General features: G+C 34.9%; 1 protein-coding gene across 5 annotated transcripts in view; it reads right to left on the bottom strand.

Annotated features, from left to right (window-relative positions):
• agap2 (ArfGAP with GTPase domain, ankyrin repeat and PH domain 2) overlaps positions 1-23260 on the bottom strand; it is a 41123-nt gene that overhangs the window by 5341 nt on the left and 12522 nt on the right. For 2 of the 5 annotated variants that reach the window (XM_051662834.1, XM_051662838.1), the window contains exons 5-14: positions 20221-20362; positions 20002-20136; positions 19797-19912; positions 17596-17739; positions 16807-16887; positions 7275-7379; positions 6868-7051; positions 3381-3488; positions 3067-3195; positions 2757-2816 (exon numbers count right to left, since the gene is read on the bottom strand). In XM_051662834.1, the coding sequence (XP_051518794.1) occupies positions 2757-2816; positions 3067-3195; positions 3381-3488; positions 6868-7051; positions 7275-7379; positions 16807-16887; positions 17596-17739; positions 19797-19912; positions 20002-20136; positions 20221-20362 (1204 nt within the window). The remainder of the gene's footprint in view (positions 1-2756; positions 2817-3066; positions 3196-3380; positions 3489-6867; positions 7052-7274; positions 7380-16806; positions 16888-17595; positions 17740-19796; positions 19913-20001; positions 20137-20220; positions 20363-23260) is intronic. The other 3 variants (XM_051662835.1, XM_051662836.1, XM_051662837.1) reach the window with 2 other exon arrangements.

Here is a 23260-nt window from a genome sequence, read left to right as displayed (position 1 = left end):
AGACAGGCACAGTTACAACCTCCACTATTGCACCTGAATTGATCTGTAGACAGTTCTGCACGCATTGTGTGTAGTTGAAAATGGCAAGTGGAGAAAACAAGCAGCTGATAGAGAAGCCCCCTGCATTATTCAGGTCTCCTGTCTGGAAACATTTTCTTTTTGCAGTCAGTTACAACAGTGATGGTCATATTTTTTTTACAAAACAAGCACTGTTTGCAGACATCTCTCGACGCGAGTGCTGTATACTCGTAATATATGTCAATAATGCGCATGAGGGTTTATTTAAAACGTGTACACAAGTTCTTCCTGTTTCCTCGCACGGTTGTAATCTATCACGAGCGTCAAAAATGCACTTTGATTAATGGCATTAAGATGCCGTTATAGTAATACATTGATGCATGATTAATCTTTTACGCCACCATAACCCCCAGGGAAAGAGCCGCAGGTGAGGCGAAACTGCACACTCTCCCTTCCGTTTTTAAGCAGGCATTAAGTGTTAATTCAGACAGCCATGGAACAATAACTAAAGCATTTGGGTGTTCATGTATGATTTCCACGTATGATTAAAATACTCGAGCAGCATTATCACAACATCACTTCTCGTATGCATTTTAATAGCAAGGTTATTCCTTTTACAGTGATGTACAGCTTCCGAATATTGAATATATGTTGAGATGAGTTTAAAGTTGAGTTGAGACGCGTATTAGTGCAGGTATTAATTTAAAATGTTGATTTAGTAATTAGAGAAAATGTTATTTTTTTACATTTTTTTTTTAAGGACCCTGACAAAAATGTATCATGGTTTTACTATAGTAATATTGTAGTAACCATGACTGCTGTCACCATGGTTTTCTGAGCAGAAATCATGGTTTTGATACAATTAACCATAGTTTTATAACAGTAATACTGTAGTTTCTATATAGTAACCATGATTTTATTATATATTGTAACCATGTTTATATTGAGGTTACTATGATTTTACTACAAATGCCATGATTAAACTATGGTTACTGTTGTAAAACAATGATTGTTTTTCAAGGACAAACCTGTTGAAGTGTTTACCAAATAGATTATTCTTTGAATTTGGCAGTAATATTTTTTTTCTGAGCAAAGCAAATACCGAACCGTACCGAAACCGTGACCCTAAAACCGTGATACAAACAGGACCGTGAGAAATTCAAACCGTTACACCCCTAGAGACCTCAAAGGCTGCTATTTAATTAAAAAAAGACAAACAGAACCCGCGATGCTCATTATGCTCTTTTCCATGTTTGAGCCAAGGAGGAGCTTTAAAAGGTACGTGCAGTGTCTCCACACATTCACAAGTGCTCACATTAGAAGTGCGCCGCACATGCAAATCATATATGTATCTCATTAAATCACAGCTTTTGTGGTTAGATAATCTCAATAGGACATACTGTGATTTTCATTTGTGTGCTGAATGTTTATGTAATGACATTCGTATGTCAGATGATATCAGTTTTTAATATTGGAGCATTTTTACGATCACGAGTACGAGTACATGAGCGCAGTATCGGACATCCCAAGTTGTCATGATACCAAAATCAGTAGTCTGTACCGATACCAGTGATATTTCACGGCTCTCCATACCAATTTGGATACCACAGCAAAAAAATGCTAATATGGTAATGTGCCATTGAAAACACTCCTTTAGACTATTTTAAGTTAAATTTCAATCTAAATAATAAATGAAAAGAAATGCATGTTTCCTTCAAGTGTTTCTTAATTAAGTATGCATTGCATAAGTGTTTTTAAGTAGGGCACTACTGATTGTTTTTTTTATTTTTTTCCCAAATCCTTTTTTCCTCTTTTTATTTGTTTTAATTATTTTTTACAGAATTCCGTTTTAAATGTGTCTAATCAAATTAATTCTTAAAACTTTTAAAAACTTGTAACTTTTCAGTTAAAAAAATAACAATTACTTTTCAACATACTATTGTATTTTTTAACAAACATTTATTCAGTACAACAGTACTCTTGCTTGTGGTATATTGCTTAATTTTTATTATTATTATTTATGAATCATTATTTATAATTATTATTAATATTGCTACGGTGAATAATTACATTTTACTATACAGTTGTAATATATTTCTGTTGCAATTTCTTCAATTTCAGGCGTCTAGCTTTTATTTTGAATCAGGCTTTTATTTTGATGTGAGCATTTATTTTGAAATGTGGTTTTAACGGAAGCTTCACTTTCTTCTTCTTATAGATAAACAGTTCGCTGCATGGCCCAGTGTGATCGTTAAAGCGCAAATGTTGTGATTTAACTAAACAAATATATAGTCTGCATGTGCTGCACACTTCACAGGGGATTAATGCTCAGTTTTGTCATCTCATACAATGCAAATGATTCTCAATGTCTGTGGAGTTTCCAGTGAATGAGTGGTCTGCTTCACATATTCATTTAAAGCAAGCAGCTTATGCAAACTAAGATTGCAGCCTTTCGTGATGAAAGTTTAATAATCACACTAGGACATATCACGATTTTAATTTGATTAATTGTGCATTTCAGATTAAAAGGAGTAACAGAGCACATTTGAAAGCAGTCGTGTGTCAATCAGACAGCATGCAGGTTTTGGATTGAGTCTGTGCTCGGTACTACCGGTACTGAAGAAACACTGGTATCGTGACATCTTTTTTATTTTAGTACCGAAGTACCGGTACTTTTGACAACACTATTCCTAACACAGCCCGAATCAACTCAGCCACTCTTCATACAATCAGGTTACCTGTTTTGTTAATGTTTCTCAAGCTACCAAAGCTTTTTAATTTCCACATTTTGCGCTTGGCTTGCAGTGTATGAAATTAGTCCAGGGCAGCAGAGGAAAAGAAGAAAAGAAGGAAGAAAGAAAGAAGGGGGAGAGAAGTGAAAGAGATTGTAAGAGGACCTTAGAGAAAGCAATTAATCATCAGGTCAACAGTGGAATCACAAAGAAAAATAGTGAAAAATAACTCATCCCAATAATACATTTTATTGTTTCGCAGGTGAAATTGGATCAATATTACATCTGTTAATCTTTCATAAATCAGATGTCTTACCTTCTGCCTGCCCGGCTGCTGCGTCTCCTTTCAAGTTAATACTTCTGTTTCGTTTTTTCTTCTTCCTGTCAGTCATCGGAGAAGACGGGATGTGGGAAGGGGGACTTGTAGCACCCTCAACACTCAAGTCTTTTGAAATAATTCAAAACAGAGGCCAGAATTTAGTCAAAACATGTCTTGCATGAAATTTTGATTTGAATCCATAAAACTAGGAGGCACATTTTATCTGATGACATAATCTCACCAAAAATATGATTATAGAATAATTGAATTTCATTCATGTAAGATCTACTGTATATAGAATGTTTACGTACCCACACTCAGCCCTTTATTAGACACAGACGATGGGCAACGTTTCACCTTTTGGTCATTATGAAATGACAAACCAGTTCTGGAGGTCTCTTCTACAGTCAGTAGATTTGCTGTGAACAAACAGAAAATCACAAAAATGTTGAAAATTTGAGAAATGTTTCAATAGTTTCTAACTAAGAAAACTTAAAGGGATAGCTCACTCATAAAGGAAAAATTTCTCATCATTTATTCTGAAAGTTAAAGTGAAAGTGGAGATTTATAGTAAAAAAAAAAAAAAAAAAAGAATATATTGATATTGAAAATATTGATCTGTTTCTCACCCACACCTATCATATCGCTTCTAAAGATAAGGATTTAACCACTTGAGTCTTATAGATTACTTTTGTGCTGCCTTTATATGCTTTTTTGGACCTTTAAAATTTTGGTACCCATTCACTTGCATTGTGAGGACCATAAAAGCTGAGATATTCTTCTAAAAATCTTCATTTGTGTTCAGCAGAATAAAGAAAGTCATGCATATCTGGGATGGCAGGAGCGTGAGTCAGGGGCGGATTTAGACATTTTTTGATGGGGTGGCAAGAGGGTGGCCACAAAGTTAGTTCTAAATAAAAATAAACTAGGAAAACTGTGCTGCGAAACTCATGAATATTAATTATTTTATGCACAATAAAGATTCTTTTAAATCACCTATTTTGATAAACAGTCATTCTTAATGACTGATTCAAATGCTCAAATAGATATTTAACATAATATGGTAATTTCCTCTCTACATCTGCCATTATCAGTCTTGGGATTTTGTTAGTCAGTAGATGAATACATAGATCAGCACTTTGATCAAGAACATGACTGATTGATCTGTGTTTTGCAGAACTTTTTGCGTCTAGTTTTTAGAGGTTTTGGATTCAAATTCACCCAAATATAACTTTTTATTTTAATAAAACAAGATTGCATCTGTACGTCAGTTGATGGGTGTTACACTTTAAAAATAAAATGCAATAAAAGATGCGGAGAAACGAGAGTAGCGCAAACACAGACACATTTATTGGCAGTTCTGTATATGAAAAAACAGCGAACTCCGAAATTCAGACAGCGACAACCACAAACTCTCCGCACCAGCAGCGGGAATCTGCGCCGCTGAGTATTGGTGACGGAGATGGCACAGTTCACAAACACCCGTCTCCCATCACACAACCCAGCCATGAAACACTCAGTTTATATAGAGAGGAAACACAATGCACACCGGTGCTCCCCTGGATACCCCACACCTGAGAGCGATTAAGAGAGATAGAGAGAGAGATAAAGATAAAACACACGCTCTACATGCACACAAACAATACGGCCCAGAAGGCAATCACAATGGGGTTCATATTTCACTTTTTTATTTCCCGGAAAAGAGCGTGAGCTGCAGAAAAAACTACTGACACTAAACGACACTGATAACAGCCACAACGAACACTTATCATAAAATTCAAAATAACTCATTCCAGCACTGGATCGGCAATCAAAACATACACAGATCAGATGAAACAGAAACTCCTACCCAAAACTGGAAATGTTTCATCTGGATTATACACATACCTGATGAAAGCTATTTCTTCTTCTGCTCATTTTAACATGCATGCTTAAAGACACAAGCAGACAAGCATTTGCGCCAGCACAAGGCTCATTCAAACAAGGGGGATCAGTGCCTTGTAGAGGTAATAATAGAAAATCAGAGAAACAGCTTCTGGACAGTAGTGTAGTCTAGGGCATACACAGGCATATGCCGTAGGCCCACCTATCTTTCATAGGATTTTGGGTATGTCCACCTGAAATAAGTGATGATACGTATGAGTAGTCTTTTGAACCGGAACTCACAGTCAATTGTGTATATATACTGTGTATATATATATATATATATATATATATATATATACATATATATATATATATATACACATATATATATTTTTAAAGTGTACAGAGATTCTCTCTAAACGTGCACGGAGCTGTGGGAGCACAACTGATGACAACTCAGTCCGTCTGAGCTGATCCACCAATCAGAACGTTCATTTCAGACTCGATTGGATACTTGCTAACCAATCATATTTTCCGTTTCAGTAAGGGGCGGGACATTTCCAGCTTCTGATGCACAAGCATCCCTGGAGTAACCATAATTTGCACTGTAAATTTTTTACCCTGCAAAACGTAAATATATATATAATATACATTTAAATTTAACTTATGCAATTAAACTTTGTGAAAATACTGCATGTTATTGCACCCGTGCTAGTTTTTGATGCTCTTTTTTGTGACATTTACTGCTGTTTATGGTGCCTTTTTCCCATGATATCAAATAATTTCAATTTATATTTCTAAGTAGGAAAACAATTTCACTATACACAGAAAAGTACATAATAGTACACAAATAAAACAAATAACCATTCATTTTTATGTAGGCTATACAGTATATGGTAATAGAAGATAACGTGTTAATATGAACATTACTACACTCATATTAGCTACAATACTTAACAGTATTAACAATTTTAAAAGTAGCCTAATAAAAGGAACATTAATGACACGTATTAATTTAAATACATATTTAACATCAGGTCACCATACCATGGTTCTTAGTAGTGTACTCTACACCATGCCAGCAAGAAACTTACCCTAATATACATTTTGTACGTTTATGTGGGACTATAATTACAACAGTCCCAATTTTACATACAGTATGTACTGTATATAAATGTAAATTAATTTTAGAGACCGGGTGCATGTGTTTTTCAAAATTCACAGTGTGACCACCTCTTCAGACACTACTACAGCACTGCTTCTTGAGTAAATTCACTCTAAAATAACAACATATCTAAAGGTGACATTTCTTATTTCTTATAATTGTTGTTAATAAGTCATTAAAAAATAGTTAACCATGGTTTTCCTAAAGTTATATTGTAGTAACCATGTTTTTATTGGGGGCTGAAACCATGGTTTTACTACAGTAATATTGTAGTAGTAACCATGGTTAACTGTGTGGTAACTATGGTTTAACTAAATCCCATGGTTAAACTATAGTTACTGTAGTGAAACCATAATTAATTTTTGGAAGGGTAAGCATAAAAAAATAATGACTTGAATTATGACTAAAAAAAATTTTTAAATGACCCATTTTATCCCAAGAAAATCAATTTAAAAGAAGTATCATATTGTTATCGTTGGGTGCCACTGTATTCAATCACACGATCAGTCTGTGTAGTCATTTGTGCGTGTCCGATGAGAGTTGAGGCAGTTCGACATAATAAACCCCTGCACAATGTCAACATCTTACATTTACATTTTATACATTTGTATACTTATACTGGGTGGCAGATGGGGTGGCAATGCATTTTCTTAGGGTGGCATTTGCCACCATTTGCCACTCCGGTAGATCCGCCCCTGGGGTGAGTAAATGATGAGACAATTTTCCGAGTGAACTATTCCTTAAATAAAACCTATGTTTTCACTTACATGAGGTGCCCCCTTCAGATGGCTGCTTGTCTTTGCTAAGTCCATTAACCCCGGGCATATGAACAAGAGTAGGACCAGGGGACGGACCACCAGGAGTAGCTGCCCGATGAAGACGTTTTCCTGGCACCTTTACTGTTACTCGCAATAAATCCATCTCTTTTCCTTGAGCATTCTGCAAATACTCCTGTAATCACATAATTATATACAGAATATACAAATTACAATCAGACCCGACTCATGAAGAGCTCTTTTGTTTTTCCTAATCTTCTATGGTTAAGGCAGAAACAGCAGTACATTCAAGCTTTTCATATTGAAAGGTTTTGGAAATATCTTCTAATCTTGCAAATTCATCGAATGCACAAATGCGCTGATGAAAACAGTGTATATTTGATAAAAGTGATACTTACATTTAAATTCGAATGATACGTCAGCATGCCGCTGTTTGACAGTGTAACATATTTTTTTTTCCATTCCTTGTTTAAAGAGCGTTCACTACGTTTCCACAAAGTCCCCTAATGAAGCAAAACAAATAAAAAATGCATGGTATGATTTATTTAAATGTAAAGTGACAACAAATAGTTTTTGGACTGTAAAGACACACTTAAAAATGTCTTTGCATTATATAACAAAATATCAAACCACATGGCTTTTATTTAAAATAAATATAGCAGAAAATACAGTAGCCCAGAAGTGCACAACACAACTAAATTACACTGTAAAAAACTGCTGTAAATTTATGGCCAGATTCCTACAGCAATCTACTGTGATTCTTAAATACAGTAGTTTGCTGTTAAAAATGTTGCATTCTGGGAGATCAAGAGCAGGCTCACTGTGAAGTGACTAGTTTTATGGTAAATAGCTGTTCTATGCAAGGCATTTGGGGAAAATGTACATTTAAAATGGTGATATCATCTTGGTGAAAGCTATAGTGACATTTTGAAACGTATATTTTAACACCCCCACCCCCCATGAAAATGTTAGTTTGTGGCACATGGTTAGTGTTCATAATGTTTCTGACCAACACCTCTGTTCTTTATCATCTCACATCAGCCTTCACTTGTCTGTCTAATGAGAAGTCAAATAATAAAAAAATAAAAAAACATTTGAAGCAATGTACATATTAAATGTACAATTTTGCCAGGATTGAACAGTGTATGTTTTATAAAAAAAAAAATAAAAAAAATAAAAAAAAAATCTTATACCCATAAGCCTTTACGCTTGAATAAGGATGTATGCTTAGGCAATGCATTGCGGCTAAAAAAACTGTAAAAAAAAAAAAAAAAAAACGTACAAAAGTTTTTGTTCAGACTTAATAGAGATCTTAGTTTAATTAGTGTTGTTGTTTTTATATCAATAGTGTTTTGTTTGAAGTCACCATTATATGGTGATTAGTGTTCTTTGTTACACTGTGCTACTTGTAAGACAAAACCTAAGGTCAGACTGAATACCTGATCCTACCTTGCAAATGGCAATATATGTGGCAATAGTGATGCATTACACATAAAAACATAAAAGCAAAAACAGTGAAGGTTATTTCAGCAAAATGATATCAGCATACTGAGTGTTCAATGTTTTTGATGAACCTACAGCCTAACTAGAGTTATTATCAAGACATACAGAATACATACAAACATACAAAACGCAACGATGGTGACAATTAACAAACATACGTTTACGTAAAAAAGTAAAAGCTGAACATTAAAATACAAGTAACTTAGACTACAACAAAAACATTGTCAAAATTGTAAATAGTAAAAAATTGAAGTAATTTCTTCATGCCACAGTGCATGCTGGGAACATAGATGTTAATTTCAACAACAGTAGATAGTATGTACTTTGACAGCTATATGCTGCTAAATTACAGTTGTATAACTTATAAAAACAGTATCTAGCTGTTAATTTCAGCAACAGCAAGACACTGTTAATTTTACAGTAACATGCTGGCAACCCTGCTGCCAGTTCTTTACTGTTTTTTGACGAGAAAATCTTTAAGAGTGTAGCAAAGCAAACAAAACTGGAATACACAATGAAAATAAATTAAAACACAATAACATTAAGCTCCAAAACAACAAAAATAAACTACAACACAATGAAATAAAGACACGACACAATTAAAATACTGTAAACCACAATACAATTAAATAAAGCCACAATACAACAGTAATTAAATATTAAATATCACAATAAAATTAAACTACAACACAATGGAAATAAACCACAACACAACAAAATGAAGCCACAAGACAACAGATATAAACCACAAAACAATCACATTAAGCTACAACACAATAGAAATAAACCACAACAAAATGAAATGTAGCCACAACACAATGGATATAAACCACAACACAATAAAATTAAGCTAAAACACAATGAAAATAAACCACAACACAATAAAATTAAGCTCTGATACAACGGAAATAAATAAAACACAACACAATAACATGAAGCTACAACACAATGGAAATAAGCCACAAAGAAATGAGACAACACAATGAAAATACTGTAAACCACAACACAATAAAATTAAGCTAGAACACAACAGAAATAAACCACAACACAAAGAAATAAAGCACAACGATAATACTGTAAACCACAAATAAAGTCATAATGAAGCTACAACACAATATTAATTAACCACGACACAATTAAATAAAGCCACAACACAACAGTAATTACCACAACACAATCAATTTAAACTACAACACAAAAATATTAAACCACAACACAATCAAATTAAGCTTCAACACAACAGTATAAAACCACAAAATAAAACAATTAAGCTACAACACAAAAGTATTAATCCACAAAACAATACTATTAAGCTACAACACACTGGAAATAAACCACAACTATAAGTTACAACATAACTGTTATAAACCACAACTATAAGTTACAACACAAAGGAAATAAACCACAACACAACTAAATGAAGCAACAACACAACAGATATAACCCACAACTATAAGCTACAACATAACTGTAATAAACCACAACTATAAGCTACAACATAACTGTTATAAACCACAACTATAAGTTACAACACAAAGGAAATAAACCACAACACAACTAAATGAAGCAACAACACAACAGATATAACCCACAACTATAAGCTACAACATAACTGTTATAAACCACAACTATAAGTTACAACACAACGGAAATAAACCACAACACAACTAAATGAAGCTACAACATAACCGTTATAAACCACAACTGTAAGTTACAACACAACGGAAATAAAACACAACACAACTAAATGAAGCTACAACATAACTGTTATAAACCACAACTATAAGCTACAGCATAACTGTTATAAACCACAACTATAAGCTACAACATAACTGTTATAAACCACAACTATAAGCTACAGCATAACTGTTATAAACCACAACTATAAGCTACAACATAACTGTTATAAACCACAACTATAAGCTACAGCATAACTGTTATAAACCACAACTATAAGCTATAACATAACTGTTATAAACCACAACTATAAGTTACAGCATAACTGTTATAAACCACAACTATAAGCTACAGCATAACTGTTATAAACCACAACTATAAGCTATAACATAACTGTTATAAACCACAACTATAAGTTACAGCATAACTGTTATAAACCACAACTATAAGCTACAACATAACTGTTATAAACCACAACTATAAGTTACAACACAACGGAAATAAACCACAACACAACTAAATGAAGCAACAACACAACAGATATAACCCACAACTATAAGCTACAACATAATGGTTATAAACCACAACTATAAGCTACAACACAATGGAAATAAACCACAACTATAAGCTACAACACAATGGTTATAAACCACAACACATCTAAATGAAGCTACAACACAACAGATACTGTATAAACCACAACTATAAGATACAACACAACAGATATAAACCACAACTATAAGTTACAACACAACGGAAATAAACCACAACACAACTAAATGAAGCAACAACACAACAGATATAACCCACAACTATAAGCTACAACATAATGGTTATAAACCACAACTATAAGCTACAACATAATGGTTACAAACCACAACTATAAGCTACAACACAATGGTTATAAACCACAACACATCTAAATGAAGCTACAACACAACAGATACTGTATAAACCACAACTATAAGATACAACACAACAGATATAAACCACAACTATAAGCTACAACACAATGGAAATAAACCACAACACAACTAAATTAAGCTACAACATAACGGTTATAAACCAAACTATAAGCTACAACATAACGGTTATAAACCACAACTATAAGCTACAACATAACGGTTATAAACCACAACTATAAGCTACAACATAACCGATATAAACCACAACTATAAGCTACAACATAATGGTTACAAACCACAACTATTAGCTACAACGTAATGGTTATAATCCACAACTATAAGCTACAACGGTTATAAACCACAAGTATAAGCTACAACATAACGGATATAAACCACAACTATAAGCTACAACATAATGGTTACAAACCACAACTATTAGCTACAACGTAATGGTTATAAACCATAACTATAAGCTACAACATAACGGATATAAACCACAACTATAAGCCACAACATAATGGATATAAACTACAACTATAAGCTACAACATAACGGTTGTAAACCACAACTATAAGCTACAACACAACGTATATAAACCACAACTATAAGCTACAACATAACGGTTGTAAACCACAACTATAAGCTACAACACAACGGATATAAACAACAACTATAAGCTACAACACAACGGATATAAACCACAACTAAGCAACAACACAACGGTTATAAACCACAACTATAAGCTACAAAATAACGGTTATAAACCACAACTATAAGCTACAACATAACGGATATAAACCACAACTATAAGCTACAACATAATGGATATAAACCACAACTATAAGCTACAACGGTTATAAACCACAACTATAAGCTACAACACAACGGAAATAAACCACAACTATAAGCTACAACATAAGGGATATAAACCACAACTATAAGCTACAACATAACGGTTATAAACCACAACTATAAGCTACAACGGTTATAATCCACAACTATAAGCTACAACATAAGGGATATAAACCACAACTATAAGCTACAACATAACGGTTATAAACCACAACTATAAGCTACAACGGTTATAAACCACAACTATAAGCTACAACACAACAGTTATAAACCACAACTATAAGCTACAACATAACGGATATAAACCACAACTATAAGCTACAACATAATGGATATAAACCACAACTATAAGCTACAACATAACGGAAATAAACCACAACTATAAGCTACAACATAACGGATATAAACCACAACTATAAGCTACAACATAACGAATATAAACCACAACTATAAGCTACAACAGTTATAAACCACAACTATAAGCTACAACATAACGGATATAAACCACAACTATAAGCTACAACATAATGGATATAAACCACAACTATAAGCTACAACAGTTATAAACCAAAACTATAAGCTACAACATAACGGTTATAAACCACAACTATAAGCTACAACAGTTATAAACCACAACTATTAACTACAACATAACGGTTATAATCCACAACTATAAGCTACAACATAACGGTTATAAACCACAACTATAAGCTACAACATAACGGATATAAACCACCTATACTATAAGCTGCAACATAATGGATATAAACCACAACTATAAGCTACAACACAACGGTTATAAACCACAACTATTAGTTACAACATAACGGATATAAACCACAACTATAAGCTACAACATAACGGTTATAAACCACAACTATAAGCTACAACACAACGGATATAAACCGCAACTATAAGCTACAACACAACGTATATAAACCACAACTAAGCTACAACACAACAGAAATAAACCACAACTATTAGCTACAACACAATGGATATAAACCACAACTATAAGCTACAGCATAACGGTTATAAACCACAACTATAAGCTACAGCATAACGGATATAAACTACAACTATAAGCTACAGCATAACGGATATAAACTACAACTATAAGCTACAGCATAACGGATATAAACCACAACTATAAGCTACAGCATAACGGATATAAATCACAACTATAAGTTACAACACAACAGATATAAACCACAACTATAAGTTACAACACAACGGAAATAAACCACAACACAATAGATATAAATCACAACAGAATACAATTAAGCTACAACCACTAATATATATATATATATATATATATATATATATATATATATATATATATATATATATATATATATATATAAACGGGATTGCTCATGACATCATATCAGTGAAGCCACTGCGCCACCATATTGCTATGCCCAAACGTTCCAATGTCCTTACTTACTTAATAGGAAATCATCTCATTTCAGTGAGTAAACATTAGTCATTCAATCACCAATTTTATATCTTAAATCAGCATGTACATCCCTACAATGCAAACGTCCTACACATGTAATTATTTATTTATTTAAAGTCGGGAATTTTTCCAGTTTCTTGAAAGCCCGAGCAAGTAATGTATATCTATATGAAACAGTATCCACCTCTAACAAACTTCATCAGTGAACAGATCAGAATTTAAACAAGTTCACTGAAACTGAGGTAAGATACAAACAGACATGTTCAGACTTATTTATTGTGATAATCCAAGTGTTTGTTCAGAGTTATTTGTTTTATGTTTTTATCAAAAAGTGCCTTGTTCTCGCAGTCACTTGAATAAGAGCGCGCGCAGGGCCGTAGCCAATGGGGTGAAAGGTGGTAACGATTCTAGGGGCCCAAAGGTCCAGGAGGCCCTCAACAAATTTGAAACCGTATTATTTTAAGAGAAAAGGGACCCAGAGCAATATATAGTCAGGGGGCCCAGAATTCTTTGCTACGGCCCTAAGTGTGCACTCTCTCTCTATCACACACGCAGCAGGCGCTGAGACTGTGGGAGTCAAGCAAAGCAAAGCTGGTTAAAATTAAACTGATACGGGTTCGACTGGAGGACAATGAATTAAACTGACTACAGAGAGCACTTCAATGTGAAAAAAGCAAATTCCGGGCATTTAAGGTGATTTAGAAATTCCAGTCTGACTTTTTTAAAGTCCCTTTCAGGGGTAAGGATGTATTGTCACCCTAAACAAGCAGATATTACAGCATTTCCTACTTCCCACTTCCTTTGGTGATCATTGTGCTGCACTGATAGGTGTATGCTCTGACATCGCGATCCGAATATATCTTCTCCCTTGTAACGAATATTATCCATAACAAGCAAATCAAACATTAAACATGATTGTCACTAGAGGGCAAAATGCAACTGTCTTATCTGCAGGTCGGAGATGGTGAAACGGGGGTGTTTTCTCCTGTCAGTCATTGATGCTCTATGAGAGGTTGGGCATACTAAGATGGCCGCTCAAACACTTCCGGTGGCTTCACCTTCTGCTGACAGTTTAAAATTGTGTCAGCGATCCAGTTCATTTATATATCAGTGGCTACAACACAACGGTATTAAACCACAACACAAATAAATGAATCCACAACATAACGGATATAAATCACAACACTATAAAATTAAGCTACAACACAACAGATATAAACCACAACATAATGGAAATAAATCACAACAAAATAAAATTAAGTTACAACACAATGGTATTAAACCACAACACTATAAAATTAAGCTACAACACAACAGATATAAACCACAACACAACAGAAATAAATCACAACAAAATAAAATTAAGCTAAAACACAACAGATATAAACCACAACACAACGGAAATAAATCACAACACAATAAAATTAAGCTACAACACAACAGATATAAACCACAACACAACGGAAATAAATCACAACAAAATAAAATTGAGCTACAACACAACAGATATAAACCACAACACAACAGAAATAAATCACAACACTATAAAATTAAGCTAAAACACAACAGAAATAAACCACAACACAACAGAAATAAATCACAATGCTATAAAATTAAGCTAAAACACAACAGATATAAACCACAACACAACAGAAATAAATCACAACACAATAAAATTAAGCTAAAACACAACAGAAATAAACCACAACACAACGGAATTAATTACAGCAAAAAAAAATTAAGCTACAACACAACGGTATCACTGATATGGGCGAAAGCTAAATCCAGATCATCAGTCCTGATTCTGCTGGACCTTTCTGCAGCCTTTGACACAGTCAACCATCAGATCTTACTCTCTACCCTCTCCTTGCTGGGCATCACAGGAACTGTTCTTGACTGGTTTAACTCCTATCTCTCAGGTAGTTCCTTCAAGGTAGCCTGGAGAGGTGAGGTATCCAAGCCATATCAGCTACTTACTGGGGTACCTCAGGGATCAGTGCTTGGGCCACTTCTCTTCTCTATATACACAACATCACTGGGACCCATCATTCAGGCACATGGTTTCTCTTACCACTGCTACGCTGATGACGCAACTCTACTTGTCTTTCCAGCCCAACGACACCACAGTGACTGCTCGAATTTCTGCCTGCCTGGCAGACATCTCGGCCTGGATGAAGGAGCACCACCTACAACTCAACCCAGCCAAGACCGAACTCTTTGTCTTTCCAGCCAACCCTGCTGTTGAATACAACATCACTGTGCAGCTGGGTGCAACTACAGTAACACCTTCCAAATCAGTCAGAAATCTAGGGGTAACCATCGACAACAGACTAAATTTCACAGACCACATCTCAAAGACCGCAAGATCATGTAGATTTACACTCTACAATATCAGGAAGATAAGACCCTTCCTCTCTGAACATGCCACAAACAACTGCATGTCCAGTCACTTGTCATAACTAGACTGGATTACTGTAACGCTCTCATTGCAGGCCTCCCTGCATGTGCAATTAGACCCCTGCAAATGATCCAGAATGCAGCAGCACGTCTGGTCTTTAATGAACCAAAGACAGCACATGTTACACCACTCCTTGTCTCTATCCACTGGCTGCTGGTTGATGCACGTATCAAATTCAAGGCTTTGATGCTGGCATACAGAACAGTCACTGGGTCTGCTCCAGCTTACCTAAAATCATTTATGCAGAGCTACGCGCCCACTAGAAGCCTGCGCTCGGCTAAGGAACGTCGCCTTGTTGTACCAACACAAAGAGGCACCAAAACACTTTCCCGGACTTTCAGCTTCATCATACCACGTTGGTGGAATGACCTTCCCAACTCCATCCGTGAAGCTGACTCACTCTCTGTCTTCAAAAAATGACTAAAAACACATCTTTTCCATGAGCACTTAACCAGTCATTAAAAAAATTGTTGTACTTTATTCTGTTTTAAATACTATTCTGATGCTAGTGAAACTTTGTAATACAACACTTTTCATACCACTGTCTCCTAAGATGATTCGCTTATGTTTTCCTCTTTTGTAAGTCACTTTGGATAAAAGCGTCTGCCAAATGAATAAATGTAAATGTAAATGGTATTAAACAACACTATATAATTAAGCTAAAACACAACAGAAATAAACCACAACACAATGGAAATAAATCACAACAAAATAAAATTAAGCTACAACACAACAGATATAAACCACAACACAAGGAAATAAATCACAACAAAATAAAATTAAGCTACAACACAATAGTATTAAACCACAACACTATAAAATTAAGCTAAAACACAACAGAAATAAACCACAACACAACGGAAATAAATCACAACACAACGGAAATAAATCACAACACAATAAAATTAAGCTACAACACAATGGTATTAAACCACAACACTATAAAATTAACAAAATAAATATTTTAAAAACATTGCATTTTAAGTGACCAGTTCTATGCAAATGGTGCCCTATGAAGGTGAGAACAGCATTCACCTTATCTCCTCAAATCAACCATGAGATCTTGCACATACCTGTTTGATAGGAGCTGATCGACTGCTCATGTCACCTCTGCTATCAGACCCTCTCTTCTCACAGTCACTCCCACGACGGTTCTAAAACAACAGATGCAATAGATAAAGTACAGATGAAAGGAACATGAAAACAGTTAAAGGAAGGAAGTCAGATGTGACTCATGAGATGAGGTGAGTATCCGAGTGACAAACAGAGTTCACAAAAAATGTGTTACTAAAGTTATGCTACAATAATATTTCTGGTTTGTTGTACTCTTAAACTATTAAAGGTGAAGTGTGAAATTTCTGTGCCACTAATGTCACCGAATGGAACTGCAAAAATTATTATTGTTTTAAACAGATTTCCCAAACACTCCCCTGGTCTTTCAATGGTTGGACGAACAGATAGTCCCACCCCAAACCAAGCCATTGATTCCTGTGTCCAGCTTATAGAGTATTTTTGGGATGGTCTTTATTAGTATATTAGGTAACAAAAGTTCCTATCAACCAATCAATCAATCCGGGAAATTACAACTGTAAAATTCCCTGACTCTCTAAGGTTTTTCATGGGAATTTGGGGGAATCGACCAACGAATGGCTCACTTATAGCCACCTCTGGATATTAAGTATTTTTAACATCGAATAAATTACACACATCACCTTTAGTTATAATCCTTCACATATTAGGCCAACTATATTCATATAAATATGAATCATACAGTCTCAAATTTTGCACACCCAGTTTCAAAGGTGTTAATAATCCAAATGGCATTATCTGGACACTCTTTGTACTGTGATCAAAAAACTAACCGCAAATAAAGATGTCCGGCGTCGGGGTGGATTTCGTTGCGAGCCCCCGTCTCCACCCACCCCACCCCGTATGTCTTTGTGACTTATGACAGGGGTAGAAGGCAAAGAGGAGGGATAATCGCTACTCTGAGCCCCATTACTGGCCTGAGAGAGGATGTTGACACATAGAGAGAAACAAGACAGAGGATGGGGAATGTTGAATGACAGACAAAATGATGAAGACAAAAACAATTTCACAATCAATGAAAATAATCAGCAGTCAGGGTGTAAAAATGTGTGATGCATAAGTCTGAAAATGAAATGTATGCATTGATTATAGAATTTAATAATCGATTATAATTACTATAATAATGTTGTTTTTAAATGTGCTCTACAAATAAAGGTTGACTTGACTAATACTGTAAACTATGTATTATCTATATTTTTAACCAAATATATATATATATATATATATATATATAATATTATATATTATAAACATATATATTATAAATAATAGAAATATAATTATTAATGTATTTTCAGTTGTAACATTCTGAATCATATCAAAATGCTCAAAGCTAATGGACAAAATCATGACAAATGTTTAGATTTCACATTATTTACTAAAGAATCATAATTTAATCAAATCATTGTCAGAGCAAATAGTTACACCCCTTCTCATACTTAATATTTCACAAGAAATATAATCATAAAAATCAGTAAGGGGGTGAATCTCTCAAAGAAATCAGCAATCATCACTGGTGCCCCCCAGGGATGTGTGCTCTCCCCACTACTCTTCTCCCTCTACACCAATGACTGCATCACCAAGGACCCCACTGTCAAGCTCCTGGAGTTCGCAGACGACACTACAGTCATCAGCCTCATCCAAGATGACGATGAGTCTGTATACAGAAGGGAGGTTGAGAGGCTGGCTCACTGGTGCAGTCAAAACAACCTGGAGCTGAACATGCTCAAAACGGTGGAGCTGATTGTGGACTTTAGGAGGAACACCACAACACTGACCCCCCTCACCATTCTAAGCAGCACTGTGGCAGCAGTGGAGTCATTCAGGTTCCTGGGCACTACCATCTCACAGGACCTGAAGTGGGAGACCCACATTGACTCCACTGTGAAAAAGGCCCAGCAGAGGTTGTACTTCCTTCATCAGTTGAGGAAGTTGAACCTGCCACAGGCGCTGCTGATACAGTTTTACTCAGCAGTCACTGAGTCTGTCCTCTGCACTTCAATAACTGTCTGGTTTGGTGCAGCTAAGAAATCGGACATCAGAAGACTACAAAGGACAGTTCGGACTGCTGAGAGGATTATTGGTTGCCCCCTGCCCCCCCTTCAAGAAGTGTACACTTCCAGAGTGAAGGGCTGGAAAAATCACTCTGGACCCCACTCACCCTGCCCACTACCTCTATGAACTGTTGCCTTCTGGCCGACACTTCAGAGCTCTGAGCACCAGAACCGTCAGGTACAAGAACAGTTTTTTCCCTCAGGCTACCCATCTCATGAACAGTTAAAACTGACCCACTGAGCAATAACTATGTGCAATACACAGCTTAGTCTATTTATATTCATCCAACATACCACACCTCTTCTGTCATACATTTCCTTGCTTCTGTATATAACCGATTTGTATTTGTATATTGTACATATATATAGTCTTATTGTGTATTTCTATATAAACTTATATTTTCTATTCACTTTTTATTTTTATTCTATTTTTTTATTCTTGTTGCTCTATTGTTTGTGCACTGTAAGCTTCTGTCACCAAGACAAACGCCTTGTATGTGTAAGCATACTTGGCAATAAAGCTGATTCTGATTCTGAAATGTCCAAGTTATTATAATCTAAAATCAAAAGAAAAAATAAGATAATCATATTTGCATTTAGACATTTCAGCCTATTTAGGACAAAGATTTTTTGCATTGTGAGAATTCAGAACAGTTTCTACTGATTGTATTATTACTGTAATTATCATTACTTATAATAATTATATATAATATTTTATATATATATATATATATATATATATATATATATATATATATATATATATATATATATATATATATAATTTTTATTTGGGGGGCAGGGGGTGGGTTTTCTATATAACTATAGAGACTATATATGACGTACATATTAGCAGTGTTTAATATTGACAGTTTTCATGAGATTCACACAAGTAGCATAAAGACTCATGAGCCTGATACCTGTCCGGGCCCTGACAATGGAGTCGAGGCCCCAGAGTGACTGGGGGAGTTTGGGAGTGATTTACAGGAGGCCAGAAGGGCGGCTTGCTTCTTGGCTGCAACAATCTTCTGGGTCACTAAAGAGGAAACAAGTTTGTTCAGTAAACACTGGCATCCTGTTTGGAGGTTATGTGCTATTTTTGCAACAATGTTTAGTGCCACTAACTTTCATTAAAAACTCTGTCCACATTGAGTCCGTACGTGGCACAGGTCTCATAGTAGGTACAACGGCGCACATCTATACAGAGCTGTTGCACTCTCTTGTCCTCAATCACACGGGCGTTAGTGCTACTAATCTTATCTGTAGAGAGTAAAATTGTTCATAGTTTTTACACAACAACATATTACTCAATAAAACATCCCTTTGGACGAATAAAGCTCTTACCTTGTGTTCCAACTGCTATAATGGGGATTTCTACTATGTTACGATGTGCGCTTAGCTCACTGTAATTCTTGTACAAGTCCTGAAAACTTGCTTCATTTTCCAGGCTAAAAACCAGGATGACACCATCAAGCCAGTTGCAGAACTGCATTCCAAAATTTGGGAAAAAGAAGCAGAGGAATGACATAGTGTTTAATATCGAAAACATTCAAATGTTCTCTTTGTTCTACCTTTTTTTTCTATTATGCAGGCCAAAGCATACTTTACACAAGTACACAAGTGCACAGGTTTCATGCTAAGCAAGCTCGATTTTATGCGTTGTTGCTTAATGTGTTCTGAAATGTGTCAGAATGCAATTCACAATGCAACAAAAGTATTGTGTTAAAAGTAGGGCTGTCAATTGATAAAATGTTTTAATCAAATTATTTACATGACATGCCGTTTGATTAATTGAATTAATCGCAATTAATCGCATAGATAAATATTTGCAGAGAAAGCCCCCCAAATAACAATAATTCAATATATAATGAATAAGTAATTATATTTTAATAATTATACATACTATATATTTTATAAACATAATTAAAATAATTAAAATGCATTACATTATTGAGGCAGACGAGTAAAGCATTGATAACACAATATAAAAAGTGGCTTTAGAAGGCAATATATTGTTTATAAATATATATTGTTTCCATTTTATTGAACATAAGCCTATCATTGGCCTACAGTCCACAGCAATCCATTTTGCAATTGAGTTCATAAATTTTTCTGAGATAGATTTATTATAAGGCTTTTCTAAGGATGTGTCAATATACACATATGCCTCAATTTGGGTGCCTTGCATCATAAACACAGCACTTTTAGGTCGTTAAAGTTAAACGTAGTTTGAAACTTGACAAACACATCTCGAGATCCCTGCATTTGGAATTGAGCTCCGTCCAGCTGTGTTTGAACACAAGAACATCTTGTGCTGTTGCTTGTGTCAAGCAAGCCTGAGTGTGGTTCGTTATACAGCTGGAGTGTCGCTTACTGTCCCCTGTTGAAAGCAAGTGGTACTTCAAGCTTGAATTGCTCCGATGGTATTACGGTCCGGGGACATGATTAATTGTGTTAATTGTGTAACTCATTATTATTTAATACAATTAATCGCACTGGATTAACGTGTTAAATCAACAGTCCTAGTTAAAAGTACAAGTAAATGTATTCTCAGCATTGCCACAAGGGGCACTATAGCTTCTACGGTTATTTATTTTCTTCTTTCAGGTCAATCACTGTCATGGCAGAGCAAAGTTACTGAGAAAGTTACTTAAATTGTCAACATACTTATACCTAGCTACCTGAATTACTTATCCAAAAGAGAAGTTTTTAATACGCATTACATAAGAAATATTTTCCTTTGTTTTAGACATTTTACTTGATGCGGTACTACAAGGGCAGAAACAGTGATTCCCAACCAGGGGTAAGCAGGTTCCAGACGGTACGTAAAAATAATTGAAATTTTGCTTTGTTTAACCAATCAAACAAAATGTATGACTTAAAAATAATTGCGATCTTCAACTGAATGATCCCAATATCCATTCTTAAAATCCCACAAACGATCTTTGAATTTATGTGAAGTTCAGCATCGAGATCCTTTCACTGCGTGTAGAGAGTAAAATTCTGTGGAATGTGCGTCCAAAGACGAGATCCACGCAATCCATTGTCATTGAATAATGTCTCTTTTAATATCCTTTCTGTTCTTTACAGTAAGTTGTTGATCAAAAACAAAAAATTAAAAATAAATTCTAATAAAGAAGCTGTGTGACTCCACTCTCTTTTTAATATGCAATGAACTGGTGAACTGCCAGTATTCTTAAAGAGACAGTGTCGTTTTAGCACTTGTTCTACATATCAATGTAACTACTTATTTAATAAATACAGTTATGCATGTAAACAATAAAAATATAACAATATATATTTATATATCAAAATGACCAAATTGCTGAAAAACAAATGATAAAATAAAATTTGTTAGATAAATTTATCGTAATGTACAATGTTATAAGGTCCCCTGTATAATTAACAGCATTAGCCGAGAGAGAATTTCTTTCTGTCACAGTCTGTCTCCCTCATATTCTTCAAGGACTCTTATTTTGAAGTTTTTCCCTGCACTACATTTCCCAGAATCCACTGCCCTCATCACTTCCACCTGTTTCCAATCCTCCTCACCTGTCCTCCATTCCACCATTCGTCATTGTATAAATACCCTCTACGTCTATTCATCCTTTGTCAGTCCTTGAAGTGTTACATTGTGTACTGTTATGTTGTGCTTAGTTTTGATAAGATTTAATGTTTGTTCCACTCGATTATTAAAGGATTAAAAGAATCTACTCCTGCGTCTCCTCTCTTCCACACCTAGACACCCACGTTACACTTTCAAATGGAAGCAAAATGCACATTATAACTGAAATATACCCAAAGTAATAGAGTAATTTTCACAAATTACACTCATGGGTGATATTTCATACATGTCAACCTTCAAAAGTACTTCAGTTCCACCATACAGAAACTGCAAAGATCATACACAAGACTTATAAATAATTTTATGAAGAACATGGACATCTTGCAAAACTATAAACAACGTTAAACATTTTTAATTATTTCAGTCGTAAACAGGTTAATTTTGGTATATATTTGATACTTTCCACAATAATGAAGAGTCCTCTTATCTTAAGCATATTTAGCAAATACCACATCATTAATAATGTATCACTTTGCCCCGTATGCGCCTGAGGTACTTTCCCTACCAGTTGCTGTTAACTGTAATCACCTGCCTCGACAGAGAGAGTTTATGCTTTCTACTGAGAGAAAAGATGAATGTAAACAGTGTGTGGATTTTTTCCCATTGGCTGGACTGATTATTTTGATTTTAAGAAATAATGTATTTATTACCAGTCATTTAGTCTTGTCTAATTGCGAGTTTCATGGCTCATATGGCCTGGTTTTGTTTTTGTTGTTGATGATTAAACCTCATAAATGGCAACTTCATCTTTTCTTTTTG

This window comes from Myxocyprinus asiaticus, chromosome 29 (genome assembly GCF_019703515.2).
Source record: "Myxocyprinus asiaticus isolate MX2 ecotype Aquarium Trade chromosome 29, UBuf_Myxa_2, whole genome shotgun sequence".
Classification (NCBI taxonomy): domain Eukaryota; kingdom Metazoa; phylum Chordata; class Actinopteri; order Cypriniformes; family Catostomidae; genus Myxocyprinus; species Myxocyprinus asiaticus.
Note: the sequence above shows the minus strand (reverse complement) of the source record. Positions and strands in the feature narration are given on the sequence as shown.